This window comes from Archocentrus centrarchus, chromosome 1, assembly GCF_007364275.1.
Source record: "Archocentrus centrarchus isolate MPI-CPG fArcCen1 chromosome 1, fArcCen1, whole genome shotgun sequence".
Taxonomy (NCBI): Eukaryota; Metazoa; Chordata; class Actinopteri; order Cichliformes; family Cichlidae; genus Archocentrus; species Archocentrus centrarchus.
The window spans coordinates 26,296,292-26,310,700 of record NC_044346.1 but is presented as its reverse complement, the minus strand read 5'-3'; the positions used below and the strand labels follow the sequence as shown (position 1 = coordinate 26,310,700).

The following is a 14,409-nucleotide window of genomic DNA, read 5'->3' as shown; positions in this document are numbered from 1 at the left end:
CACTGTGTCTCTTTGTTTTTTGTACTAAGGTGAGGTACCTGAGAAAGTGTTTGGGACTGTGAAGTGTTGCATTGTGCGTGCTATAAATGATGGCACTGCTGCCAGCTGCTCCTCCCACGCTGTGTGTGCCAACCTAACCTGACATGGCTCTATTTCAACCACTTAATTGGTTTTCTGTGGCACTGTTATCTTTGTCGTTGGCCCTTTGTGTCGTTTGTCAAAACTTGAATGGAATGAGTTCTACTGATTTTACATTGGCTGTGTGTAATTATTTTTATTGAGGAAAAGTTATTTTGCGATAATTATCTCTATTGTTTTATCACTTAACCTAATTGATCCATATTCACATCACCACAGCACTGCAATACAGTTGTTACCTTCAGCTTACACTCATCTTAACTTCAGCAAATTTCTTCATTTTGTCATGATCCTGGGCCGGTGGCGCAGCGTTTTGAGTTATTTTGTGTAGCTTTCTTTTGTTGTACTTTTCAGGTTGTTTTCTTAGTGTTGCTTTTAGTTTCTCTGTTTGTTATTTGAGTGTGCGGTTTGGTTTCCTTTGTTGTTTTGTTTTGTAATGTTGCCTTAAGTTTTCTGTGTTTAGGTTAGTATTTGTTATGTTTAGTCAGTTCCTGTTTTATTTTGACAGTCTCGTGTTCCTTGTGCTTTGTGTTTAGTTTTGCTTCCCCTTTGTCATGAGTCTCATTCATTTCACCTGTTGTTCCCAGTTGTTTCCCCTCACCCCTCGTTTCCTTTGTGTATTTAAGTCTCAGTGTTGTTTAGTTTAGTGTTCAGGTCCTCGTCAGTTTTGCATGTGTGTTTTGTCCTTCGAGTTCTTAGTTCCTGCTTTCGAGTTTCGAGTTTACAGTTTGGTGATTGTTTGGGTTTTCAAATAAACTTCCCTCCAAACCTACTCTCGCCGGGTCCTGCACTGGGGTCCTCCCTGCCTTGCCCGCACACAGCCGTGACACATTTGCCTTAATTGCGACTTTAGCCAGTAGTTTGGGTTTTCTCCATCAGTTGGCTAGTGCGTAGCACTGGTCTGCATTTGGAGGAATAAATCAACTATTTTTGGTTGTTGGACTGCCAGTTGCCAATTTTGGTGGTTTAAAAGCTTAAACATCAGTTAGGCTTAGTGTCTTAGGTGCCACAAGATGACTTCAGCTGTAATTCCTCACAGATTATATTCCATTTTTGTTTTGTTTTTTGTTTTTATACTGTAATTTTCCTTGTTCCACTAACCCAGGTGGAATCCAGTCTTCTCAGCTGTCAGTGTCGTTTGAATGTGGGTCCACCCACAGAGATGACAGGATTTTACATTTTAATCAAGTGCTGCTGAATGAGATTAAGAGCACCTAAAGATTTAGAGCAAATTTAAATCTAGGAGTATCTTCACTCTATCTGGACCTGAATGGAAATAATGAGAACATGTTTTGCTAAGTAAATGCATTTGTTAATTTTCTCTGTGAAGTCAAAAGAAACAGACTAGAGCCCAGTTAGCCCAGTTATGTCAGAGTTGGAAAGCAGAGACCCCAGAAGTCTTTTCCCACAGAGAGAGGTCCTGTTGCTATGCACTGCATAGTTCACAGAAATCTATCCGAATGTTTTTGGAGAGCCAGAAAGCCTTTCAGACTGTGTCATAGTTTTCCTCATGGTTGCCATAGTTTCTCAGGATAATGTGCTCAGTTTATGAGCATTACAAACTGAGATGCTCTTCAGATATCATTAGTTATGGTTACCTGATTCTGTAGGGTTGTTTAATTGATCTAATTTTATTTTCAGTTATACTTCCAGCTTCTACTAGTTAATAAAACAAGATGTTGGGGACGGAATGATTGTGCTGCAATAATGGTCTTGTTTTTCCTTTAAGCACATCCTGTTCCTTTGTTTTTAGCTCTTCCATAAAAGTCCAGATCCACTCCTTGCCAAACTGTGGCAGGTTTAGTTCCATTTGCATTAATTTTGTTAGTTCATTTATTCAACTGAATTTTAAGTGGATTTCCTTGAAATTAAATTAAAATTCAGTTGAATAAATAAACTAACAAAATTAATTCTGAAAATTCATACTGAAATTTCAGAACTGTGATCTCAGTATTGATCAAAATATGACTGATTTTTGTCACAGGACTGTTTTGGTATCTTTCCCTTCATCAAAAGTCATTTGATACAGAAATGAATCACAGTGCTTTGGTGTGGTGTTATGGCTGGTGGTTGCTGGCTCTTGTCTTGTTTCGCCTGGTTGTGTAGGCGGTCAGCTCCTTTGCCCCTGAGTCCCACTAATCCTCCAAATACCCCCTGAGGTCCATCATGAAGGACAGCCAGCTGAGTCATCCCTCTCCCCACTGCCTGTAGTCCACGCTGGGTCGGGATCACTGATCTGTCTGCTTGGCGCTGTGCCCACTGTAGGGGGTCCACGAAGGGGTTATTATGACTGTTTCAAGTACATCCTGTATGCTTAAATTACCTTTTAAAGTTAATGGCATTTAGCAAGGTATGTTAGTGTTAGCTATAGGAATGTCAGTGCCAGTACTGTAGAGTAATGTTGGCGTTTAAATACTGCTAACGGTGCCAGAGAAACAAATCTCTCTTTGGCCAGATTGTAGTGCAGAGTTGTGTCTACAGCATCTGTGCACATATAGTAGGTGGGGAGGATGGGTTGGTGGCCATCTGGTGATGTTTCTCCACTCTCCAGACACATGGGCTCTACCACACAACCACTACCAGTGTTATCCTTTGTGTGTTAGTCTCAGGAGTATGTGCATTTCTGTGAGGGTTGTAGTTTTAACTCTGTTTTAGCAACTCTATTATTATCAGTGTTTGAGTTAAATGACTGTAAATGGTTGTCTGTCTCTCTGTGTTAGCCCTATCCCAGCCTATCCCAGCTGTCATAGAACGAGAGGCAGGGTACACCCTGTCCAGGTTGCTAGCCTGTGGCAGGGCTAACACAGACAGACAGACAACCATTTACAGTCACATTCACACCTATGGGCAATTTAGAATCCCCAGTTAACCTAACCCCAGTAACTACATGTCTTTGGACTGTGGGAGGAAACTGGAGTACCCGGAGAAAACCCACACAAACATGGGGAGAACATGCAAACTCCACACAGAAAGGCCCAGGCCAAGGTGGATTCAAACCCAGACCTTCTACCTGTGAGGCAACAGTGCTAACCACCACATCACTGTTGTACAAAATAATACTTTAAAGATACTTTAAGTGATAATGCAGAAGTGTTGTTGAGTATTACAGTCACTAGAGCTGTTTTGATTATGGAAAAAAACCATAATCGCAGTTATTTTGGTCAGTGTTGAGATTGTGATTATTTAACAGGATTACTCATAGACTTGCTGTGGATTCATTGAACTTGAAAAAGAAGAAGTGGATCTCCACGAGCTTTAATTATAATTTAACTGCAAAAAAACAAAATATGGAAATGTGAATTGAACTATGATTTTATTCTCCCCGCTATCAGACTGTGTTGTGTTTGCATGAATGTGTGGTGTGAAACTCCAGCCAAGTGAAAGGCTTTCTCTCCATCATTCACTTGCATGTACAGTCCAGCCTGCACCCAAAGCATGCTTTCCTTTCATCACTGTTATTCCACTTCACCAAGTGGGTTAGTGGGGCCACAGGCTGCCACAGACAACATAATTTAAAGAGTGCAGCTTTTCAGCCCAGCCAACCACAGACATTAGAAAGGTGAAAGAGACTCAAAGTGCAGAGAAAAAGGAATAAAAAGCTTTAACAAGTTTGTGACACAGGATGAGAGAAGATAATAAAGTGTCAGACAGGGACAAAGCTGTGGTTACTCTCTTTGCATCTTAATTTTAAGCTTGATCACATCTGATAGATAATTAATCTGGCTTCGTGTGCTCTTTCCTCTGCACCCCACACACTTTTGAGTTAATGTTCTAGCAGCAGCAGACATGTCAGGGATTAACCCTGTCCTGGCCTCTCTGTCTGCATTATTCAGCTGAAAGGCAGATATTCTGTTGTGGATTAAAATCATCTCCCGCTGTCTCTGATTTTTGTTGTCAGTTAAAGGATTTCAGGGTAAAGTTGCCACCAGTTTGATGCAAAGAAATTATTTCTACATATTAGTAGGAAATGTAAGTTTGTCAGAAATCTCCTGTTGTGTACAGTGGGGCATCTCATATGAACCAGTTTGTTCTTAAGTACAAGAGATTTTTTGGTTTCTGGCAGGAAACATTTGAGTAGACCAGACTTATATGTTCCCATTACAAATAACCTGCCTATTAATGCATGTATTTATCTTTCTGCAAAGTTAAAGTTCACCATATTGTCATCATGGCTTTACAACCTACTGCTGGTTAAATTTCTGTTGTAATTAATCACTGTTATTTTTCCTAAAAGAATATTTAAATGCAAGATAGAAAAAAATATATATATCTGAATTCAGTCCTTGCATACAGTTATAAACTAGGCAAAGTTAAGTGTCATAATGAGGTTTAGCACAAGCATGTTAAGTGTACTGATGTACTTAGAGTTGCACTTAAAGCACAGTTAAAAAGATTTTGTGGGGCAGCCTCGATTTAACAGTTCGGCCGATTTGAAAACTTACTGCTAATAGTCTGTGCTGCTTCTGCCATATTTGCTGCCTTACCTCAGATCCTAATCTGTTTTGAGAGTACTGTATTCCACTACCACAGGTGTGTCCTGCAATATTTCATATTACTAGAACATCCAGAACACCGAGAACATAAAAAAAAACCCCATTGTATGTTTCTGATAATATGGTATACCTTAGTGCTGTGATAGCTCAGCCCAAAATGTAGCCAATTTTGGCAATTTTTGGTCATTCAAAAAACAAAATGCACCTCAGGTGGAACTCATCAGTCTAAAAGGAATGAAAAAAAAAAAAGTTTAAGAATATCAAAATGTTCTTAAATGGGACCAAATTCAGAGTAATGAAAATTATAAAATATATTAGAATCCAATGTGGTGTCAGCTGTTTGTGAAATGATTATGATCTCTGATCTGTTTCAGCCTTTTTGTCGTGTTCTTCAAAATGAATTACCCACCAATATTTTTGTGTCACTGAAAACCATTTCCCATCTTTTTTAGTTTCATATGTACTGATTTGCATCTATGTACCAATATTTTCCACTATTCAAGGGTGAAGGGTCATTAATTAGAAATGTGAACTTAGTTAAGCTTAGGCATTAAAATCTACTGGGTTAGGTTTTGAAATATCATCAGATCACAGTTTGGGTTAAAATACAAATATTCTCACTTCTATTAAACAGTGTTCCCGCTGAAGAGTCTGGAAAACACACGTGCTGCATACATGAAACAGACTTCCATGAAACACATTATTTCAAACTTGTGCTGATATAAAAAAAGGGGTCACAAATTGTGTCCATAAACATGAACAAATAGATTGCTTTGCTGTTTAATTTGTACGGATAGATTCATCAGCGTCCAACAAAATCTGTTCCCTCTACTACGACAGCCCATTTAAGTGTCCCTGCACATTCATTGCCCAGTATAATTAATGCATTTAAAGTACAATAAAATATTAAACATGTCATTATGGTGACATTAGGGGTGCACTCTGAATTAATTCTCAACCATGTTTTCTTATCTTTGTAGACATATTCTGGTCTCTTCTGTGTGGTCATAAACCCCTACAAAAACCTGCCCATCTACTCAGAAAACATCATTGAGATGTACAGGGGCAAAAAGAGGCACGAAATGCCCCCTCACATATATGCCATCTCAGAGTCTGCATACAGATGCATGCTACAAGGTAAGTGTAACTTTGCTCTTTATAGTAGGTTCTTATCCACAATCCACAGCACTTAGAGAAAATACAACTTTACTGCATTTTAAAATATCATTGAATTCCAAAGTGTTAATTCTAAGAATTTTTGTATGGTTGGAGCCCTTTTTTTTTGTGCATTTAAAGGTCACATCTACTGACCATATGTTCAGTGTCAAATTAGGCATGATGGGGTTATCGCTCTCACTGACTTTTAGGTGTGTTCTGTGTTAGTGTTATCACATGTGATTTATAAACTTTTACCAGCCTTTAAACACACCAGGAGCTTACTGTCACCACAGAATTTTAATTTTGTTCATAACTTAACCTCAAGTTAAAAGCTTGAGGTTAAGTATATTGTGACAAGACATTAACAGTACTGAGATAATAACAGTTCTTTTTTTATTCTTTTTTTATATAAACACATCTATCATATTTTATTTTTGTCCTGCGCATAGTTGACAGTGTAAATAGTAGGATCACAGAATCTTCTGAGTGAAGGCAGTCCAGGCTCAATGTTGTCTTAGAAGATCCTTGCCTGGTAGCTGGCAAGCTTCCAGGCTCTATGAGCAGTGACTGACTAGAGAGAACAGAGAGGGTGACCCCATTGTGCTCAACAATAGATCCTTTGTGTGATGGCAAGGGCTGATCGGTGGGGGTGGTGACAGACTGGACAGTCCCATCAGTCCTTTTAGGCTTTGCTTTCTCTGTGCTGGTACACAGAAGGAAGTTTTGGAAGTGTCAACAAACAGCTCTGCCATCTTTGAACAAAAACATGGGAACATCATCATGCTGCTGTGATTAGTGACAGACATTTTTTGCTGCCCCTTTTCTCTGAACCCCACATGTAAAGATGTTTTTATGCATAGCTGTTTGATTTTTAGTTATTTCTAAGCTTTACTGAGATGCAGTAAGGGGTATTTTCAGTCGCTCTGCTCTAGTAGCTTTTATTGAACTCTGCCAATACGTCATTTAGTCCAGCGAGTTTCTTGTGGTTTAAGCCTTCCCTTTTTCTTCACACCCTCCATTCCTTACAAACTGTATTTCTGCTTGAGTGGGCATGGAAGCATGGTAGTGTTTCCCTCTAGGTTGACTGCTTTTGGCAGGACAGCCACAGTGGGGGGAGAGGGCTGTTTATCCCCTGTCGCTTGCCTCTGGGGGGGCAGCTGTAGCAGCTGTAGCATTATCACCAAAAGAGTTGCTAATACAGATATTTTGGTCTGACTTTGAGATGTTGGCGGTTGACTCAATATTTTTCCATATTTGTTTTCAGACAGTTTGACAGTTGTTTTTATTACATTTTGAGAGCAGAGAAGCTAGTGTGACAGTAAACTGCAGTAAAGACAATGAAATAAAACATGTGCACAGGAATTAGATAATTAACCAACCATCTATTTTATTCCGCTTATCTTTGTGCTCAGTTTTTTGGCTGCAAACATATTTGTCCCTCTGTTTTTTCATTTTGTTCATTTCCTCACATCCATTCCATCCATTCAGTAGTTTCGGCAGTCTTCCTCCAGGAATTTGCTGACATTTGTGAGTCCTTATATTGATGCTTTGATTATTACTCCTGATTGCTATTCTGTGACAATGCGGCGAAAAGTAGACGGAAACGCACAAGGACTGAACAGGTTAATCACAATGTTGCAGGCTGCGTGGACCCAACGGGTAGTCACATTTCTCCGGAGGTGCACGTCAGGTTACACTGTAGGATCAGAGCGGTTTCCGTAGCCGTTGTGCGCTTCTCAGGTAGACTTTGATTTTGGTGGTTTTCTGCTTGAGAAGTGTTCTGCACATTTTTTCATCATCCACAACAAGACACTTGCTTCTATCTGTGCTATCGTCCTCAAAGAAACTCCATGTGAGACTCTGCCGCTTTCTCGGCAGACTGCTGCCATTACTTTGCGGACCAGCGTGTTGAGCGCACGCATGCACTGGCATATGCATGCACACAGTTGCCCGATGCTGCTCCCAGCTTAAACTGCTAGAGCGGTAGAAAATGATGTCATATCAACCCACAAGGGCTTTAAATAAATTAACAAAAATGAAGGTCATTTTATCTACACTTTCAGTTAGGTTAAATTAGTTTTGTTTTCATTAACTGTACTAACCCTGGTACACAGACAACCATTCACTTTCACACCTATGGGTACTTTAGAATCACCAATTAACCTAACCCCACCAACTACATGTATTTGGACTGTGGGAGGAAACTGGAGTACCTGGAGAAAACCCACGCAAACACGGGGAGAACATGCAAACTCCACACAGAAAGGTCCCGACTGAGTGGATTCGAACCCAGGACCTTCTTGCTGTGAGGCAACAGTGCTAACCACCGTTCTACCATGCTGCCCCCCTAGATAATTAGCATGAAATATATTTTTTTCATTTGCTTGTAGACATGGAGGGCCCAGTAAGAGCCCAGGGCAATGGTTGGGGACTGTGTTGCAAGACAAGTCAATTAGTAAAGCTTTGATTTCCATCGTATTTTTGTGGGTTGAATGAGGCAGTCACCCTCTAGCATTTATGCCTGCATTTACTGTCTGTCTCTAAGCACAGATGGGACCTGCAATTTTTTAATGCTACTCCAACCCATTTGTGTTCATATCAGAATTAACAGTTGTGATGGAAAAGGAGGTTTGTAGGTTGAAGATTAGTGGAGGCCAGCTGCTGTGCACTGGCCCTGAGCATTTCAGCAACCTGGTTAATATAAGGGAATATCCAGTTGTATACAGTAGATTAGCAGTGGTGGGTTTTTTTTCCCTCTTTCTCTTCTCCAAGCTGGCAGGAAACTAAGCTGGCAGATGTCATCAGATTCATTGTTAGGAACTGGCAATATGCATGAAATTCCCAGCAGGGTGTTTGTAATTTTTAATCTTAATATAGACATACTATGGAAAAAAATATGGCAGAAAGTCTTTTTAAACATCATTCAATTTATCAAGTGACATGATAGGATTGTCTGTTTTTGGCTCTTTCATCACTGTGATGTAAAAACAATAATCCAGTATTGCTGACATTGACTACAAAGATCAGATGAGGATATTTGAAACATTTTCTCCACAAATTAATAAACAAAAAATATTCTGTTTATATCCTTAGTGCAAATTCATGAAACTTTCAGATGTAAAGGAGAATATAAATAAAACTGGCATTCACTCAATTGTGGTCCACTTGTACTCAAGGGCAATAAATAAATAAAGACTTTTTTAAAAAGGAGGACCAAGAAGTACAGTGCTGTCTCAATGAAGTGGGCAGTGAGGCTTATATATGGATCAGATGTGGATCAGAATTGACCACAAATAAGATGCGGTACTGAAGTGTGACACAGATGTTCAGCTCTCGGGCGACACTCCAACCCATCTGTGAAAAATGTTTATGGCCAGGGAGCTGTTAACGAGGGTCAGTTACGTTTAGGGCTGCAACTATCAATTATTTTAGTAATCAAGTATTCTATCGATTATTCCATCTGATTATTGACTAATCGGATGAGAAACACTTTGCATATTTTAACTTCTGTACTGCAGTTTTTCACTGTGTGAAACAAACAGCGGTGGATGGAGCAGCTACAAAGTTTTCTTTTCTTCAAGTTGACACTTGCTCATCAGGTGGTTGATGAAGGGCTCCTCCAGCTGTTTCCCAGTAAAGGTTTAACGGTGGTTACAGGAACAAGCACTGCTGCTTTGGATGCTAGAAAAACGTTTCCTTTCGCTCCACCTGAGCTCACCGTCTTGGCTCCGTCTCTTTGTGCTTGCTGCGCATGTGCAGACAGACCACGTAAAACAGCTGCTGCTCTTGTGTTATCAGTGTTTTTGTTAAAAAAAACTGGGGGCTGCATGCGCTTAATGTTGTAATGCTTTTAATTCATAAGCATCCTCCTAAATATGTTTCTATTGCAGATCTAATTTTAGTCACTAATCAGGGGTTAAAGCATAAAAATATTTTGACGGAGCCCCTCGATACTTCCCGTACCGAACGATTGCGAGTGCTAGCAAACTGTGGTTATAGTGATCCGTTCTGGTAGCTACAGCTGAAGTAAAGAAAAACATAAAAGCTGAAATTCTCAGCACATCGAGCACAACACATACACACACACACACGGCAGGGAGCAATGGAGGTGTGGGAAAACGTGTCAGCGATGATCCACTTGGTGTTAAAGGGTCGTTTTTTTTTTTTCAAAATGACGGAAATCAGTTGCAGCAACTGAGAACTTTAATGTTACCAATACGGGTGAAACGCTTTGCATACATGGAGACACCTGAGTGCTGCAGAGTTTAAACAAAGCATTGAAGCAACAAATTTGTGTCGAGGATTTTTATTATCGAATTGAGGAATTGTTGCAGCCCTAGTTACATTATTCGTCCACTAAAATCTGACATTTTCAACTATGCTTACTGGCATCATGTCTTTTACACTAAACCAGGCTTTGTGATGTCACTGTGGCGCTTTGTTTTTTGCAGTAAGGTGAGGTACCCGAGAAAGTGTTTGGGACTGTAAAGTGTTGCAATGTGCGTGCTCTAAAGGATAGTACTGCTTCAGATGGTAAAAATGGTTGTGGTGTTACCTGTCTTTGTGGAAACATGCTTCCAACACAGTTTGCAGTGTATGCTGTTTGGCTTCTTTGTAGGACTTTAAATAGCCAAAATATCTCCACACTACAGAATTCCTTACACCATTCTTTTCACCAGTGTCCGTGTCTTTTGAGCCATTGGGCTGTGCCCGCTGGGGTGTCATGTTCAGTAATGCTGTTGCTTGAGTTTTTAGTTTGGCTGTGAACGTGATACCTATAGAACACTGTTCAAATTCACACCATAGATGCATACAAACTTCACACACTTAATTTACTGATTATTTAATAATAACAGAAATTCAATTTTCTGGGAATTAAGTGGGCTGCAGTACTCTTGACTTTTGGAACCACTGGCCTAAACTGTCAAACCTGAGCCCAATCAAAGAGACGAAGATTTTTTTTTTTTAACAACAATTTGAAACATCTTCTGAAAAGTAGATTGTGCAGAGATAAACTCATTGCTCTCATGTAACATTTTATTGTTTCCCATGCTCATTGTATCTATAATGAGCACAACTGCACACAATTGCGGTGTCAACATAACAGAGAAAAACATGTAAGAACAAGACTTGCACATCACAGTATTAAAAACAGTATAAATTTGAAAGCAAAATTGATATATCAAATGATAATATATTACAATATTAATTTTATTTTACTTTACAAGGGCATTTGGCCCTCACACTGTCTGCCAAGAAAAATTCCAGCTTGGTCAAATGTAGTTGATGACCCCTGGTCTAATTCATTGGCTCCCAAATGATGTGCTGAGGCACACTAGTGTGACTTGAGATAAGTCCAGGTATGTGTTGGGATTTAGTTACAACTGTATATTATTACTGCAATATACAGCTGCAAAACGTATTGATGATTTGATAACTCAATACTTTGTAAATTCTCATTCTGCCTTAAAAAATAAATACAGTTAATGAAAAAATTTTCAAAGGGGAACACTGTGTGTCCACGCAGCTGCCAGATGGTAGGGATTATCAGTTTGTCTAGTGGAGTGGCAACACTCTTGTATAAAATTGCTCAGTCTAGATGCCGCCATTGGGCAAAAACATCTTCAAAAATAGAATCAAAAGAAGAGCTGAGGATATTTCAGATGACACTGAAGCTATTTTGTGCAGATATGAATACAGCTGTGCCTTGAAACATATATTAGCAAAGTGGTGTTGAATGTCTGCCCTAGCTAATACCTGACCTTTCACACTTAATAATTATACTTTGCAGTGTCAGTTACCAACAGAACAAGAGGCATGTGAGAAATCATTTGTTAGGTGTAATTTATGACCTTTGGAGCTGAGCGTAGAGTTATATTTATGAGTCAGGGCTGTCTAAATTACTGCAACATCGCTGTGAAGCCAGTCATTGCGCAAATGGGAGACAAATGAAGTGTTGTCTAATAATGTTGGTGTGTGTGCAAGCAGACTTCTAAAACTCACTGCACATATGTCATTGATTACAGGTCCAGATATTTTACATAATTGTCCTCTTTTTGCTGTTGATGTTTCCTTGCTGATGTACAAGAAGCTAATGTTATCATTTATTTATGTGGAAATGTGTTGTGAGGAAATGCTTGAAAGAAAACATGCATTAAAGAAAGAAAAAGCTATGTTAAATTCCAAGAGTCAACATGCATCAACAGCACTTCAAGCGGTTACGAAACAGGGCGTCTTCGTTTCAGTAGAAATGAAGAAAGACCCGTTCTTTAGTCCCTCCGTGGTGTTAAATCAGGGCATTAGGTCAACTCTAGATCCATCTTGGCTTATTGAGGTTTTTCCCCAAAACACAGATCTTTGTTTTTCTTAGAGAAAGGTCCATTTTATTTAAAAACAAAAAAAAAAATGAGAAGTGTATACTAAGAAGTTCTCAGTGTAACTCACAATGTCAAAAATATGTGATAAAACAAGCTTAGTAAAGTTTGTAGTGTCACAGTGTACAATCGGAATAAGCACTGGCCCACTTGGCATTAATCAGATCTGTAGTGGTAATGGTTTTGATGTTTGGTGCCAGATTCTTTCAACTTTAAGCAACCTCCTGTACACATGTGTATTTAAAGCAAGCAGGAAATATTTGTTAATTTTTGAATAACATTCACATTTACTAAAGATGTTCCTTTTTTTTTTTTAATCCCAAACATTGTTATCTTATCCTATAAAAACCCAAAAACAAATGTGTTTGTGGGCACTGAAGCTTATAAGTCAGCAACTTAAGGTTTTATGCTAAATGGCATTTTATATCAGCTATACCAACTATATCATATCAGCATATCTCTCTGTTTTCCACATTAAGCTAATGTTTACTTCTGACACACAAGCCCATATATAGAGTTTCTTTTTTGTTGTTGTTAGATTTTAAACTAATTAACACCCATTCATAAACCGTAACTAGAAACAATCAGTAAGATATTCTAGCTTATAGTTTATTCATACTCTGTCTTGTGACACCTAGCTGTTTTCACAAATTAACCTGGAAATATTGGGAGATTCAGGTCAGAAGTTGTCCAAAGATGTTCTTTCACATTCATACTTATGGAAATCTGGTTTAGGTGAGGGTAATGCCTGAGTAGAGTTTGCAGAGGGAAGAATACATTGCACCAGGGAGTTAGCTGGTTAAAAACCCAGGGTTCTAGCCAGTGGTTGATTGCCCGGTGTTGCGCCTTGCTGATGTGCCAGCAATTAGTATTAGCAAGCGGTTGTTGGGTACCAAGAACCCCCCCCCCCCCCCCCCCCCCCCCCCCCGTCGTACAATCATGTCGGTGACATTTTTCTGGCTAGAACCCTAAAGACCACTTAAATTATGAGTCAACGGTGCCATAAATTAGCACTCAAATGCACCACCATCAGATAATATCTAAAAAATGTGTGAAATTGATTTGTTTGTCCTCGAGCAAATCAAAGCGGCATAAAAAAAATTCTGAGTAAATACGTAGTTTTAGGTAAAGTTTACGGTTGAGTGCAGTGAGGGAGGAGCTCAAGTTTTTTTTAAGTTATGCTTTGTCTAACAGTTTTTGTTGTTTTTGTTGCTCCATCTTAGAAATGCATAGTTGTGGGTCTACTGCACAAATATCATCTTGGCATTGTCAGCTGTGTGATTAGACTAACTGTATTTGTCTTGTATTATTTTGAATGCAGTATTAATGAGTTAAAAGAGAACTGATTAATATTGGCTTTTCTTTTTCTTCCTTTTTTCTTGCAGCTTTTTAGTATGTTTTATTTTCCCTTTTGGACTCAGTGATTTCTTGTCATCTTCTTTGCGGTCATTTCTCTTTGGCTGCCGCTTTTGCTGTTTCCACTGATTTATTTTGCACCTGATGTGCAGATTACCTGAATAATTTCCACTACTTCAGTTTGTATGAATACTTTGAATAAAAATCTAAATCTCGTTGTCAGTTTTTCCCAAACACAGTAAATCTTCCTTTCAGATTTCATTACAAACTTCCCTTCTCAGAAATGCTCCACGAAACCAGACGCTCAAATATTCATTCAATTTGTTTCCATGCTGAAGTCCTTTGGCTGAAGCATCAGTCCCAGTTTTGCCCACACCAGAGGCCTTTGCCGTACTAGCCCTAAAATGGATGGTTTGAAATGATTGATTCCTTGGATTTTTTTTTTTTTTTTAAATAAATTAATTTACTGATGGATATCTATGTGCTAAGGTATACCCTAGTCCCTTTTCACCAATAGCAAATAACTCCTGCATATTTTGAAGGTGTACTCATGATGATGGACAAACATTGGTACATGGCACTGCAAGCAGGACTCCAACCTTGTGTTAACAGTCTGTAAAGTCCCTTTGGCACCCTGTCATAAGTATAACTGCTCGGAGGAGTTGAACTAATAAACAATCAAAAGCCCCTTCTGTGTTACGAGCTAGCTTTCCATGCCAAACACTGCAGAGTTCTTCAGAATCAGCAGTAATTCAGATTACTGTTCTGTAGTTATAGCTCAGTTTCATGCCAACACTTGGCTCAGTCTAAGTCAGTAGCATCCAAGAAGCAGATCCTATAATTTCAACATGGGATACAACCCAACTACTTCATTTTAGCTGGAAAAATAA

General features: G+C 39.1%; 1 protein-coding gene across 3 annotated transcripts in view; it reads left to right on the top strand.

The window, feature by feature from the left end:
- The window catches only part of LOC115778516 (myosin-10), an 87,972-nt gene that overhangs the window by 13,625 nt on the left and 59,938 nt on the right, over nucleotides 1–14,409 (top strand). For all 3 annotated transcript variants that reach the window (XM_030726571.1, XM_030726587.1, XM_030726578.1), the window contains one exon: nucleotides 5,612–5,768. In XM_030726571.1, coding sequence (XP_030582431.1) covers nucleotides 5,612–5,768 — 157 coding nt within the window. The remainder of the gene's footprint in view (nucleotides 1–5,611; nucleotides 5,769–14,409) is intronic.